Consider the following 15,665-nt stretch of genomic DNA (forward strand, 5'->3'; position numbering starts at 1 on the left):
GTAAAAAGTATTTTATGAAAAAAAGATACTTGTTTATAGTTCTGAGTGCCAAGAGAACACTATAGGGCAGGGGTGGGGAACCTACGTCCCGGGGGCCGTATGCGGCCCTCGAAGTCATTTGGTCCGGCCCCCCTTGCAGCGGAGTCTGTGTCTCTCAGCTGATCTGTCAGAACGGAGCCAATGCTTCCTGTATAGTTCCGGCTCCGTTCTGACAGTCTGAGTGAGTCACAGGCGGAGTGATATCAAATGCACTCCTCCTGTGACAAATACAGGAAACATTGCCTCTTCCACCCCCTCCAGTGCGGCGCCGCTGCTAGCCAGTATTTACCGCCAGCAGAACACACAGCAGTACCAGCCAGAACCAGCAGTACCAGCCAGAGCCAGCAGTACTCAACAGCAGTACCAGCCAGAGCCAGCAGTACTCACAGCAGTACCAGCCAGAGTCAGCAGTACTCACAGCAGTACCAGCCAGAGCCATCAGTACCCACAGCAGTACCAGCCAGAGCCAGTAGTACACACAGTAGTACCAGCCAGAGTCAGCAGTACCCACAACAGTACCAGCCAGCAGTACCTACAGAACAGTACCAGCCAGCAGTACCCACAGCAATACCAGCCAGCAGTACTAGCCAGCAGTACCAGCCAGCAGTACCCACAGCACAGTACCAGCCAGCAGTACCAGCCTTAGCCAGCAGTACCCAAGGCAGTATCTACAGCACAGTACCAGCCTGAATCCGCAATACCCACAGCAGTACCAGCCTGAGCCAGCAGTACTAGCCAGCAGTACCCACAGTACAAGCCAGCAGTACCAGCCAGCTGTACCCACCAGCAGTACCAGCCAGCTATACCCACCAGCATTACCCGCCAGCAGTTCTTTTCAAAGCTTACCACCATAAAGTCGACTGCATTCCAGACTGACCGACGCACACCTGGAAAAGCAGTTGCGAGTAGCAACATCATCAATACCAGCTAACATCACACACCAAAGAGAAGTAGTTGCAGCCATCACGTTAGGGGTGAGTTAATTAAATTTTTGACCAAATATAACAGGCACATTTTTAAGTTGATAATTTTGTACGGCCCCCGAATGATTTTATAAATACCTAAATGGCCCTTGGCAGAAAAAAAGGTTCCCCACCCCTGCTATAGGGCATAGTTATAAAGTAGTGAATGTGACATTGACCAAGCATTCACTGGTGGTGAATGAATCATCGTCATTTATAACACATGCACCTGGAAGATGTACTTGCAGTGAATGTTTGTGAATGTCAGAGTCACTGCTTTGTGAGCATTCAATTTAAATAAGTGAAGTGCTACCATCTATTCATATTAATGCATCTACAGTGCTCAATAAAATAACTGTATACAACATTTGCACTTTGTAATCATGTGATATATAGTATACTATCATGCCAATATACAAACTGTATCAGTATTAAATACAAAGAAAATTTAATGTATAAATGAAACACATACAAATTCTAATGAACAGTTGTGTTTAAAGTAACAGTTCATCTGAAGGTAGTGTGACATTCATATGGGAAAGTTAATAAATCAATAAACAAGTCCAAAAAGTTTTCGTGACCACTTTCCATCACCACTGTGCTCCCACTGCTGTCACCTTAAAGATATGTTACAATGCAAGGTGAGAGCTGTGGGAACACAGTAGTGGGCATATATTGTAAAAAATAGAGATAAAGAAAATATCTGTACCGTGCCAGTCTTAAGCTGGCCATAGATGGATAGAATTTTGAATGGAAATCCTTAGGCTGGGTTCACACTACAGATGACAACACGGGAAAGTGGTTTTGCACAGAGCACGGGCAGTGGTTTTGCACAGAGCAGCCCAAATCCTCCACTTTTTGGGTCTCACGCCGGCACTCCTGGCCCCTCCCTCCTGCAGCTTGCTATGTGGGGAACCCAAGCCGAGCCGCAGCTCTATGACACAGAGCTGTGGCTCAGCCCTGCCCCCTCTCCCTCCTCATGGGCTCACTGACTTGATTGGCAGCAGCCGGAACCATTGGCCAATGAGAAGGGAGAGAAGGGAGAGACTCTGGATTGAGATGGGGCTCAGGTAAGTATTAGGGGGAAAAACCCTATCCGTGAAAAAACCCTACCCGTGAAAATTCACTACCCTCGTCACTTCCGGTGCACCTACGTCATGGAACAGCTGAGCAGCTTACCAGTGCGCATGCTCACAGCTCTGGAGGGTAGGGAATTTTCACGGGGGAGTGTTTTGTAACGTTACACCGCATCAGCTGTTGCCGCGGGTACATGAAATCATCTCCGCTCCTACCCCTGTGACTTCCCTGATCTCAACTCCTAAATGTAAAAGCGGGGGGTGTATGACAATATAAATCACGGAGATCACGGCTCCGTGATTTATATGGTCATAAACCCACCGCCGCTTTTACATTTAGTAGCCAAGATCAGGGAAGTCACAGGGGTAGGAGCGGAGATGATTTCATGTTGCAGCGGACATGATTTAATGTGTCAACTAGAATTTGGGCTCTTTCGCACAGTCCGCCTCCGTAGGCGGATCCGTATTGCTCAGCGGGGATGGATCCGCGATCCATGTCTCAGTCCCCGCTGCCCTCTATGGGGGATTGGATGAGAGCGGACCGCCTGTCCACTCTCATCAGATCCGATCCGCTCCGATTACTGAACGGATGGAAAAATAGGGTTTCCATCCGTCCAGATTTCACAGACAGGATCGGATGCGGATGGCAGCGGGTGTCAGCGGAGGTGTCTCCGCTGACACCCGCTGCCCCATAGAGCTACATGGAGGATCCGATCAGATCCGCCTAAAAAACTGACAGGCGGATCTGATCGGATCGCCTGTGTGAAAGAGCCCTTTGTGTTCTGCAAGTGTACAAATTGCCCATGAAAATGTGCAGCACGTTAACAGACTTACAATTCAACACAGTTATCCTTGCTAACTGGGAGGGGAGTGTTATTAGTTGTACTAGCAGATTTAAATACACTAACAAACTTAGGCCCCTTTCACACAGGCGGACCGTTCAGATCCGCCTGTCAGTTTTTCAGGCGGATCTGAACGGATGCCCCATGCATCTATATGGGGCAGCGGATGTCAGCGGAGACATGTCCACTGACATCCGATCCGTCAAATCTGGACGGATGGAAACCCTATTTTCCATCGGTGCAGCGGATCGGATCGGGTGGGACCGGATGAGAATGGACAGGCAGTCCGTTCTCATCCGATTCCCCCTGTGACTTCCCTGATCTCAACTCCTAAATGTAAAAGCGGGGGGTGTATGACAATATAAATCACGGAGATCACGGCTCCGTGATTTATATTGTCATAAACCCACCGCCGCTTTTACATTTAGTAGCCAAGATCAGGGAAGTCACAGGGGTAGGAGCGGAGATGATTTCATGTTGCAGCGGACATGATTTAATGTACCCGCGGCAACAGCTGATGCGGTGTAACGTTACAAAACACTCCCCCGTGAAAATTCCCTACCCTCCAGAGCTGTGAGCATGCGCACTGGTAAGCTGCTCAGCTGTTCCATGACGTAGGTGCACCGGAAGTGACGAGGGTAAGGAATTTTCACGGGTAGGGTTTTTTCACGGAACACCGGCATTATTTTCTTGCACAAGTCGCATGTATATCACGCACTTTTATGTGACTTTTTATGTGACTTTTGAGGGTTTATATTGAAGTCTTTGGCCCTCAAGTCACACGAAAGTCAGACCAAAGTAGTGCAGAAACTACTTTAAGTCGCTATGACTTTAACTCACACAGATATGAAGGGTATTTATTGGGAAACATAGGGTGCAACTTGTTATGCTACTTTGGGGTCCAAAGTCCCATGACAAGTCACACAAGTGTGAATGGGGCCTTACTGAATGAAAACCACATACATTGTTAGAAATACATTTGTTCGATACATTTTTTTTCATCCTGCTTCTTTGACTTTCTTAAAACATTCTTTCCTATGAATTTTCCTTTGAAATTCTACCCATTTATGGGCAGTTTTATGTCTGTTTTCATTTCCTGCATAGAAGAAACTACAGTTGGAATCTTTTGGGACAACATTCCCACTTTCCCTTTCTCCATGTTAATAGAATGGTCCCTAAACATTCGCCTCGATCAGTCTTACGTACGTTCCGTCCTCATTGCTGCGGTAGAACACCAAGAAAGGGTCCGACTTTCCAAAGAAGTCTTTCTTGTCCAGCTTGTTGGCGCACAGCTGCATAGTAACAATATCCTAAAAGACGAAGAAAACAACGGTTACAGTCAAGGAATAAGGACAGGGCTTATTCCGATTTACACACAAATACTTTACAACAAATGGATGTCCACTTTGGGGTGGATTTAGGCTCCATTCACACCTAGGCGTTCCGGATCGCCTGTGATTCTGGAATCACCGCAAAACATGGGACGTGCTTGCGATCCTGTTACTTTTAATGGCACCCCAATCACGGCGTGATTTTGCTGTGATTGCCGACAAATCGTGGCCAAATCGCGCAAACAAAATCACAGGACGCCTGTCGCCCAGAATTAAGTTCTTCTTTTGGGTGACAGGCGCCCCACAATTCTGTTTGAACGATTTTGCTGTAATTTGTCAGCCGACATTTGGGGTGCTATTAAAAGTAACGAGATTGCAAACTAGTTCTGCATTTTGCGGCGATTCAGGAATCGTGGGAATTCTGCTCACGATCTGGAATGCCTAGGTGGGAACGCAGCCTTACTAAAGGCAAATAGACTGTGCATCTGTTCCCCAGGGCTTAGTAAATGCAGTAAAGCTTTGCTGATTTCCATCATCCAATCACATGCAAGATTTTTTTGTTTTGTTTTCCTTGCACCCGATTGGGTATTTTTTACAACGTGGTTACAGTTTTGTAGCATTTTCATTGAAGTGGTTCTAAGGGCTTAATTTTTTTACCTTCATGCATTCTAACTGTCTGTGTGCAGTGCCCCCCAAACCTTACCTGAGCCCCCTCCGATCCAACGATGTATACGATAGCCTCGGCTGTATGTGGACTCTTTCTCTTCATTGGCTGCGACAACAGCGGGAGCCAATGAGGAGAGAGCAGGACGGGCAGCCACAGATTTATGTGTCTTATGGATGCATAAAGAGGTGGCTCAGGAGCGAGCATGCATCGGTGCCCTAAGGGCAAGCAGCTTTCTATGGGGGCACTGCTCAAAAGGGAGGAGCCAAGAGCGTCCACGAGGGACTCAAAAAGAAGAAGACCAGGGCTGCTCAGTACTCCGTGAAAAAGAACAGAGCAGGTAAGTAGAACATGTTTGTTACTTAAAAAAAAAAAAAAAAACACAAAGCTTTATTATCACTTTTACCCCCCTTCATGACCACTGCGTTACTTTAACTGACAATCGCGCGTAAACACTGTAGCTGCTGACTGTTAATATTGGGACCAGGGCCGCTGATAGGGGGGGACCACCAACCCTCTTGTAGGGGGCCCGAGCACACAGGGGGGCCCACACAGAGAGGGGAATTAGTGATGGACAACAAATACAGAAATCTTCCTCCAGCACCTGAATCTGCTCTGTCCCTCTCCCTGCTATCAGCTTTTATCTGTTGAGAAAGAGACAGTTGTCCCTCACTAATCCCCCTCCCTTGTGTGGTCCCCCCTCTCAGCACTTATCTCTGCTCCGGAGTTTATTTGTAACTTTGTTTCTCTCTCTCTCTGTCTCTCTGATCACTGAGCTCCAACTGCCCAGCCTGTATATTTTTCTCATCTCATCTTCTTTATTTAACATAGTTTTTTTTTAGATTTAGCAGGAATTATGTGAGTTATGTTATATTTGTGTCTGCTAATAGTGATTTTGTTGTAATTTTAGCTAAATATTTCTTTAATATTTCCTTGGGGGGGGGGGCCTGCCAGGTAGTCTGTAAGGGGCCCCACGATTTCTAACAGCAGCCCTGATTGGGACACTTATCTGACGGCACCCCAGATGATTCTCGCCTTGGCTCTCGGGTGCTGCCGACGCCGTTCGTGGTAAGGGTTATCGGCAGTGAAACCTTTTAGCTTCACAGCCAGATCCTTACTGCGCATACGCGAAGCGTGCTGCGCTTTTTCCTACTGGCCTGGCGGTGGAGGAAGGAGGGGGGGGGGGAGCGAACTTCTGAGGGACCTCGTTGAAGTGGGGAAGGGTACTTGTCAAAAATAAGGGTCAGGAAGCCTACAGGTGGCTCTCCTGGGTGCAGGTCTACTTCTCCCCGACCTCCTGCCCTGTCCAGGGCCTCCACATGCTGGTCACATCTGTACTGGAATGGGATGTTTGGCTCCCATGCCCCAAGTGCCCTAGTGCTCCTCATAGCCTGGCATATAACAGGGCACTGACTTACCCATGGCATTGCTGCCGAAGGGCTCTACCTAAAAGGGGCCTAGCACCTGATGATGCTACTTTCTGTAACCAGACAATATTCTGAACAGAGTCACCTAGTGGCAGACTGGCTAACTGCACCTGCTTACATTTATGTATTGGTTAGTTAGGAAAATAAGGATATGGTTTCGTGTCACTTTAAGAAAGTTCTCCATTCAGTTTCCTCATGTACAATGTTTGTGTCATATAGATGTCACATGGGAGCGCTCACACATATGGTAAGCAGTGATCTCCTTCCTTTTTTGCCCCCAGAGGGCTCCTTGCGGTGACGGCTCATCTTGTACCTCCTGTACTCCTGTAATTAAAATGTATCCGATGTGACACTGCGGCTGATGAAGTGTTAGCCTGGCTGACGATAATTGCTGGAAATGACTGTCTTTTCAGCAGCATCTTTGTGTGTTCAGCTCATCAAGTCTGCGAATGTAAGCTTCACACAGCCAGCTGTACCCGCGGGGCCACATCCGGCATCCCACCGTACCGCTACAGAGGAAGGAAATGCCCGCAACCCGTCCTGCCGGGAATCTGACCCTTTTCACAGATTTACAGTCCAGTGGCATCTTCAAAGCAGTAGTAAATCCGAAAGCAAACATTTATTAGATTGCAGCTTGCCAATTCTTAGATGTGATTGCTGCATTCGTTCTATTTCAGGCTTTCTTTCTTCTATTTTTATCTCCTGATCCAGCCAGCAAGTCTGTTTTTTACAGCATAAACTCTCTAAGGCCCTGTTCACACCTGAGAGTTTTTCAGCTCATAAAACGCTCATCTCTGAAGTCTCAAAACGCCCAACAAGCAAAATCCCATTCATTTCAATGGCCCCTGTAGCAAAACGCCTGAAGCTCAAAAAAGTACATGAGCTTCTTTTTGGCAGATTACAAGCGATTTTGTTAGATGTCAATGCCTGCCTCCAAACTCTTGCAAAAAACGTCTGAAAAAACGGCTGAAAATGCCCCAAAAAAACGCCTGAAAAACACCAGGAAAAACGCCCCCAAAGAAACGCCTGGAAAAACGCCTGAAAAAACGCCTGAAAAAACACCACAGAAACGCTAAAAAAAAAAAACGCCTGAAAACAATGCGCTCAGGTGTGAATGAAGCCTTACAGAATGTATCCATTTACAGGGATAAGACAAACCATTTAACACTGGCAGGGATGCTTACAGTGATCAGCTTTTATTTATTCATGTAAAACTCAAAAGGAGAAAAAACTGTTGCTAAAACTAAATATAAAGCGTTAGCTGGAGTTTAGTTTAAGTTTGTAAGTGTATTTAAATCTGCTAGTACAACTAACACTCCCCTCCCAGTTAGCAAGGATAACTTGTCACACATTTGTGGCAGTGTTGAATTGTAAGTCTTGTTCACTTGCTGAACATTTTCATGGGCAAGTTGTACACTTGCAGAGCACTTAAAGCACAAATTCTAGTTGACACTTTTCCAATTTGTAGCAAATTTGCATGGCAAGTCTCTAGCAAGAGAAAAGTTGCAGGGGTGAATCTACAGCAAGAGCTCTGCAAGTCACAGTGCCCCCTGTGGTGGGATGACTATTGCTCAATATAACTGAACCAGAAATTGCAGCAGGCTTGCAGAATGTTTGCAAAGAAAGTTGATCTGGAGTCATGCAATGTGAAGCCGGTGTTCCGTGAGAATTACCTACCCGTAAGAAAAACCTACCCTCGTCACTTCCGGTTGCACGGCACTGTGTGTAACGCGGCGGTTACATTAAAACAGCTGTGCTGCAACATGAATCATCTCCGCTCCTGTCCCTGTCACTTCCCTGATCTCGGCTAGTAAATATAAAAGCGGCGGCGGGTGTATGAAAATATAAATCACGGAGCCGAGAGCCACTTTTATATTTACTAGCCCAGATCAGGGAAGTGACCGGGACAGGAGCGGAGATGACTCGTATTGCAGCCCAGCTGTTTTATGTAACCGCCGCGTGGGTAGGTTTTTTTCACGGACACCGTGATCGTTTCATACTAGTGCGCATGCGCACTAGTCTGATCCTCAGCTGCTCCATTAGGTATCCGGGGCTGTGAGCATGCGCACTGCTGCGCTGCTCAGCTGTTCCTGGCAGGAAGTGACGAGGGGTAGGTTTTTCTCACGGGGTAGGTAATTCTCACATTACACCGGGCAAGTCTAGCAATAGCTTAGCAAGTCATTTTCAAACTTGCAGCACAATCGCTTGCTATCTACCCCCCCCCCCCCAAACTGTCTGTTGTGCCTCCTGTGATCATTCTTCCAGAATTGTGTCTCACTTATACAGGAGGTGTATACTGGCCAGATCACCAGGTGGTAACAGAGGGGGAAAAAAACAAAGAAAAGAAAAGTTATGCAGCCACCACATCTAATGATTGGTTGGTAAGCTGCAGTGTATTACCTTTTGTTCGTTTGGGTTTAATACCGTTTTAAGATTTTCTTTTGAATATCATCTTTAACCACCTCAATACTGGGCACTTAAACCCCCTTCCTTCCCAGACCAATTTTCAGCTTTTGGCGCTGTTGCATTTTGAATGACAATTGCGCGGTCATGCAACACTGTACCTAAACCAAATTTGTGTCATTTTTTTCCCACAAATAGAGCTTTCTTTTGGTGATATTTGATCACCGCCAGGTTTTTTCTTTTTTGGTGCACAAATAAAAAAAGACCGAAAAGTTTGAAAAAAAAAAAAAAAGTATTTTTGTTTAGGTTATAAAATTTTGTAAATAGAACATTTTTTCCTGCACTGATGAGCACTGATGACGCCGCACTGACAGGCACTGCTGAGGAGACACTGATGGGGTGGCACTGATGGGGTGGCACTGATATGCAGCACTGATAGGTAGCACTGATATGCAGCACTGATGGGCACTGATATGTGGTACTGATAGATAGCACTGATATGCAGCATTGGTGGGCACTGATAGGCAGCGCTGATGGGCACTGATAGGCAGCACTGATGGGGACTGATCGGCGGCACTGATGGGCACTGATAGGTGGCACTGATGGGCACTAATAGGTGGCACTGATGGGCGGCACTGATCGGCACTGCTGGGGGGGAATGATGGGCACTGATAGGCAGCACTGGTGGGCAATAATGGGCACTGGTGGGCAGCACTGATAGATGGCAATAACGAGCACTGGTGGGCAGCACTGATAGATGGAATTGGTGGGCAGCACTGATAGGGGGGCACCACTGGCAGGCTCTCTGAGCGCTGTTTGCCATCCCTGGTGGCCATGGTGGGCATCCCTGGTGGTCATGGGTGGGCATCCCTGGTGGCTCTAGTGGCACCCCCTCCCCCCAGGGCTGCACTGGTAATCAATGTTCTGATTACCAGCACAGACCCCCCCTGTGATCAGTGAGTAATTAGAAATACTCACTGATCACCCCGGCTGCAGCACCGATCCTCTCCTCTTCTCCTCACTGACAGGATCTGTCAGGAGGAGAGGAGATCGAAGCCGTTACAACGGCTCTATTTACATTACATGACGGCTGTGATTGGACACAGCAGTCATGTGATCAGGAGGGTCAATCACAGGGCCCTCCTGCCGCATCTTGTTGCTCTGTGTCCGAGGGACACAGGCACATCGAGATTGCGCCGATGCGCGTGCCCACGGCGGCGAGATCTCGCTCCTTCTGAAGGACGTTCCGGAACGTCCGATCAGGACGAGACTCCCACCTGGCCGTATATTTACAATGGCCCGGGTGGGAGGTGGTTAAAGGCCTTCCCTTCAGTCTTGCACAGCTGTGTCGGCTCCTCTCCTGTACCGAAATGGCTTCCTCAGATTTCACTGCATACCGCCGCGATTCCCCATCCGGAGGGGTTCTTTGTGGATACTTGGTCGGAGCATATATAAGTGCTTACCTTATGGGCTCTTAGGAGAGATTCCTAGACAGAGCTTTCTAGCAGCACTGGTTTGGTTGATAACAGCCAGGCATATATTAGTTGTGGGCGGCTACACGCCTAAGACGTCTCTACCTACCATGAGTATCAAGCTACGACCAATCCGCAATACCCCCTGTTAACTACAAATACTGTTGAGACACGTGTCTCCGTTTATACAAAATGCATAGAGTCGTTCATAAATAAGCTCCAGATGAAGCCTGGAAAAAGGTGAAACATGTTGAGCAATTGAAAATACATTTAAGATAGATTGAATACAGCATCGGTTGATCCAGCTTGGCGGCCATTGTTCCCTCTGCAATCCGTCGGCAGGACTCTCTTGGTACCAAATTCTCTCACCTCTTTAAGGATTTGTATATAAAATCTTTTTACCTTTGTATGAAATTGATACTCCATTAACTGCTACATACTGATATACATTTTTGGGCTTGTTTTTTAAGCCATATTTTTATATGCAATATATATTGTGTGTTCCCTGTTTTTATGTGAATTGAAATAAAAAGCTATTTTAATTATTTGAAGTGCCAACAAAATCCTTGACTCCCAACCTTTCATGTTCTAATCAATATTAAGGATTTGGCATTAGTAATATTTAATTCATATGCTCAGATTGCTGCTATCTGAAGGCATAGTCCCCTCAACATTAAGGGGGGTAAAAACTCCTGGTCCAGAAGTGGTTAAGGGAGGTGTGGCAAGGGGTGTTTTCTATGCCTGCATACTTTTGCGAATAGGTGTCCCTGGTTCCCATCTCAAAAGGTTGAGAGGTATGCCTGGGCATTACCCAGCGGGATCTGCATGCAAACCACACCTTCAGACTATCACCCACCCATCAATACTTGCATAACTTCTCCCAAGAACCAGCCCACTGCTTGCTTTTGGGCTGAGGACTCCTTAAGAGGAGTATAGGGAGGCAAGGTGCTGTGATGTTTTTAGGAAACTATGTACAGCACCCTGCCAGCCCCTCCCACCAGATATGATCTGCCTGCGTTGCATAGAAAAGCACAGAGACCCAGTGATGACATAAATGGGTGTAAAATAAGGTATGTAATGAACATAGAAAGGTCCTTTTTTAATACTTCATAAACTTTTTGATGGGGGTGGGGGTGGAAGGAAGGAACCAATTGAAGTCAATTTAACTTTAGCAGTTTGTGATACGATTGTGATCAGAGAGAGTGAATAGGTAAAAGTAATTGAATCTTCACCAAATAATGCATGCCATTATTATGTGAAAAAGGGTTGTTTTATCAGACAAAATAGAGCTGACGGTGAGAACCAGCTGTTATCAAATTATTTCATGGGAATCAAGGCCGCTTCAGGTTGAGAACCTGTTGTTATCATAGATATGACTTGTGGGAATGAAATGAGCAGTCTTGTGGGAATGAAATGAGCAGTCTTGTGGGAATGAAATGAGCAGTCTTGTGGGAATAAGATGAACAGTCATTAAAAACAAGTTATTGCGCATGTCCGCATGAGTCGTCCATGCGCCGGATCTATGGACTGCGCATATCTATGCATGCTGCTTAAACAGCAAATATTTATTACCCATGCGTGGCAAGAATGACTTGACAGAATTATAGTACAAACAAAGGGGATTCTCTGGGGAAAATCTGGACTTTTCTGAAGACGCAATACGTGCCTTGAGTCGATTTCCCGGTGTTCCCCTTGCTGATTGCTGGAGTCCCCCAATCGTGAGGCAACGGGTGATGCTACAACATCCGGTGATGTATTGATGCTAATTCTTTGCTATATCTATTGATTGTGTAACTAATCATTGCATGTTAGAACTATCTTTATAATAAATTGAATCAATTGTTTTGCCATTTACAGACTAGTGCTTATCTTGTATGATAGTGAGCGTAGTAGTAGTGGATAAAAACACTGTTTTATCAGGCAAAACATGGTTGTGTGCTGATCCTTAAAGTGTTACTAAGCCCAGATCCTGCATTCACTATATCTGCTCTCTCACAGTACACAGAGCATGGAAATGCAATTATTATAGTAAATATAAACTGCAAAATACCTTTTCCCATCAGCAGTATATAGCAGGCTTGTGACTTCTATCAGTGTCTGGTTAAAGCTTGTAGGAGGAGTTTTCATTCAACTCTGACTGTCCTATGAGGCTGCAGGACCCCTAACCCTCCATCCAGGATCAAACAGCATTTTTTTTAACACAATACAGTGGATTAACCCCTTAGGTTCCACAGTAAGTATAACAAGCATGCTTTACTGCATGTACAGACTGATTTTACTGTTGTGGGTTTAGTAATACATTAAAACATTGTTGTGCAGTCACACATCCATACATACGTCTTCTTTTCTTATCATCATGCACTTAATTAAAAAATGGACGCCCCTCTGTGAGCGCACACATATCTGTGCAGTGATATTCCACAGACAGTATTCTGTGTCCCCCCCCCCCCTTCTCCTCCCCCTCGCTTCACCTCAATTAATGGCTAAACAGACAATGATTCATAATTGAGAGTTGAAGTAAAGTGCAGTGAATCAGACAGATTCATTTACTTTCATTAAATTCCATTTTGTGTTCTGCATTCCAGCTGATATAATGACAGATCTGATCAGAAACAGATGCGGATGATAAATCTGGGACGTGCTTTGGCTCCTCTTTTTTTCTCAGAAAATGTAGAAACTTTAGCAAACATCCGAAAGACGGCTCAATTGTCTAAATAGAGATTATCAAAGTAGAACTAAAAAAGTAAAACTTTTTTTTTTATCATCTTGGATATATTAGGGAGGGTTATAAGGCATGTGAGGTCTTTTTTGCCATCTGTGTCCCCATTGGGGAGATTTTCCTTCACTTCCTGCCCCATAGCCAAAACAGGAAGTGGGAGGAAATCCCTACAAAGTGAGGGAATCCAGAACTAGTGTCCCTATTGGAAGATGTCCCCTCTATTTCTGTTTTGGGGTGATAACAGTAAAAAGGATAAAAAGAGAGTGTGAATCTCCCTAACTGGAACACAGACAGTAATAAAAACTGACCGAGATTCTAATCTCTCTCCACTCCATCCAAAAGTAAAAAAAAAAAAAAAAGTTTGCCTTTAAATATAAGGACCAATTTAGATACAGTGCCTTGAAAAAGTATTGATACCCCATGAAATTTTCCACATTTTTTGTCGTGTTCCAACCAAAAACGTTTTTTGTATTGGGATTTCATGTGATAGACCAACACAAAGTGGCACATAATTGTGAAGTGGAAGGAAAATGATAAATGGTTTTCAAAAATGTTTACAGATAAATATGTGAAAAGTGTGGCGTGTATTTGTATTCAGCCCCCTTTACTCTAAAACCCCTAACTAAAATCTAGTGGAACCAATTGCCTTCATAACTCACCTAATTAGTAAATAGAGTCAACCTGTGTGTAATTTAATCTCAGTATAAATACAGCTGTTCTGTGAAGCCCCCGGAGGTTTGTTAGAGAACCTTAGAGGACTAACAGCGTCATGAAGGCCAAGGAACACACCAGACAGGTCAGGGATAAAGTTGTGGAGACGTTTAAAGCAGAGTTAGGGTATAAAAAAAATACCCCAAGCTTTGCACATCTCACAAAGCACTGTTCAATCCATCATCCGAAAATGGAAAGAGTATGGCACAACTGCAAACCTACCAAGACATGACCGTCCACCTAAACTGACAGGCCAGGCAAGGAGAGCATTCATCAGAGAAGAAGCCAAGAGGCCCATGGTAACTCTGGAGGAGCTGCAGAGATCCACAGCTCAAGTGGGAGAATCTGTCCACAGGACAACTATTAGTCGTGCACTCCACAAATCTGCCCTTTATTGAAGAGTGGCAAGAAGAAAGCCATTGTTGAAAGAAATCCATAAGAAGTCCCGTTTGCAGTTTGTGAGAAGCCATGTGGGGATACAGCAAACATGTGGAAGAAGGTGCTCTGGTCAGATGAGACCAAAATTTAACCTTTTGGCCTAAAAGCAAAACGCTATGTGTGGCAGAAATCTAACACTGCACATCACCCTGAACACACCATCCACACTGTGAAACATGGTGGTGGCAGCATCATGTTGTGGGGATGCTTTTCTTCAGCAGGGACAGGGAAGCTGGTCGGAGTTGATGGGAAGATGGATGGAGCCAAATACAGGGAAATCTTAGAAGAAAACCTGTTAGAGTATGCAAAGGACTTGAGACTGGGGCGGAGCTTCACCTTCAAGCAGGACAACGACCCTAAACATACAGCCAGAGCTACAATGGAATGGTTTAGATCAAAGCATATTCATGTGTTAGAATGGCCCAGTCACAGTACAGACCTAAATCCAATTGAGAATCTGTGGCAAGACTTGAAAATTGCTGTTCACAGACGATCCCCATCCAATCTGACAGAGCTTGAGCTATTTTGCAAAGAAGAATGGGCAGAAATGTCACTCCCTAGATGTGCAAAGCTGGTAGAGACATCCCCAAAAAGACTTGCAGCTGTAATTGCAGTGAAAGGTGATTCTACAAAGTATTGACTCAGGGCAGGGGGTGAATATAAATGTACCCCACACTTTTCACAGATTTATTTGTTAACAACTTGAAAACCATTTATCATTTTCCTTCCACTTTACAATTATGTGCCACTTTGTGTTGGTCTATCACAATGTTTCTCAACCTTTTCAACACAGAGGAACCCTTGAAATAACTTTCCAGGCTCAGTGAATCACTGCTAATATTTACTATAGATACAAAAGTGTGATGGTCAGTGGGAGGAATGCTCCTTACACATGAGGTCATTGGGAAGAATGCTCCTTACACAGTGGTGGTTCTACATTAAATTGCTCCCCGGGCAAGACTCCCTCCCGGCGCCCCCCCCCCCCCACAGCATTGTTGCCCCCAATAAATGCAGAGTGCCACAGCAATGCCCCCTTTCAATGTAGGGATGCCACAGCAATGCCCCCTTTCAATGTAGAGATGAAACAGCATTGCCCCCTTTCAATGTAGAGATGAAACAGCATTGCCCCCTTTCAATGTAGAGATGAAACAGCATTGCCCCCTTTCAATGTAGAGATGCCACAGCAATGCCCCCTTTCAATGTAGAGATGAAACAGCAATGCCCCCTTTCAATGTAGAGATGCCACAGCATTGCCCCCTTTAATGCAGAGCGCCACAGCAATGCCCCCTTTCAATGTAGAGATGAAACAGCATTGCCCCCTTTCAATGTAGAGATGCCACAGCAATGCCCCCTTTCAATGTAGAGATGCCACAGCAATGCCCCCTTTCAATGTAGAGATGAAACAGCAATGCCCCCTTTCAATGTAGAGATGAAACAGCAATGCCCCCTTTCAATGTAGAGATACCACAGCATTGCCCCCTTTAATGCAGAGCGCCACAGCATTGCCCCCTTTCAATGTAGAGATGCCATGCCAGAGTGCCACTTTTCAATGCAGAGCGCCAGCGTTCCCCCCCGCGAGAC

General features: G+C 45.6%; 1 protein-coding gene across 1 annotated transcript in view; it reads right to left on the minus strand.

Annotated features, from left to right (window-relative positions):
• Window positions 1-15,665, minus strand: part of CPNE9 (copine family member 9) — a 525,181-nt gene that overhangs the window by 100,553 nt on the left and 408,963 nt on the right. Inside the window, exon 9 of the mRNA XM_082265785.1 lies at window positions 4,126-4,229. Coding sequence (XP_082121911.1) covers window positions 4,126-4,229 — 104 coding nt within the window. The remainder of the gene's footprint in view (window positions 1-4,125; window positions 4,230-15,665) is intronic.

Source organism: Pelophylax lessonae (assembly GCF_965119305.1).
Source record: "Pelophylax lessonae genome assembly, chromosome: 8".
Classification (NCBI taxonomy): domain Eukaryota; kingdom Metazoa; phylum Chordata; class Amphibia; order Anura; family Ranidae; genus Pelophylax; species Pelophylax lessonae.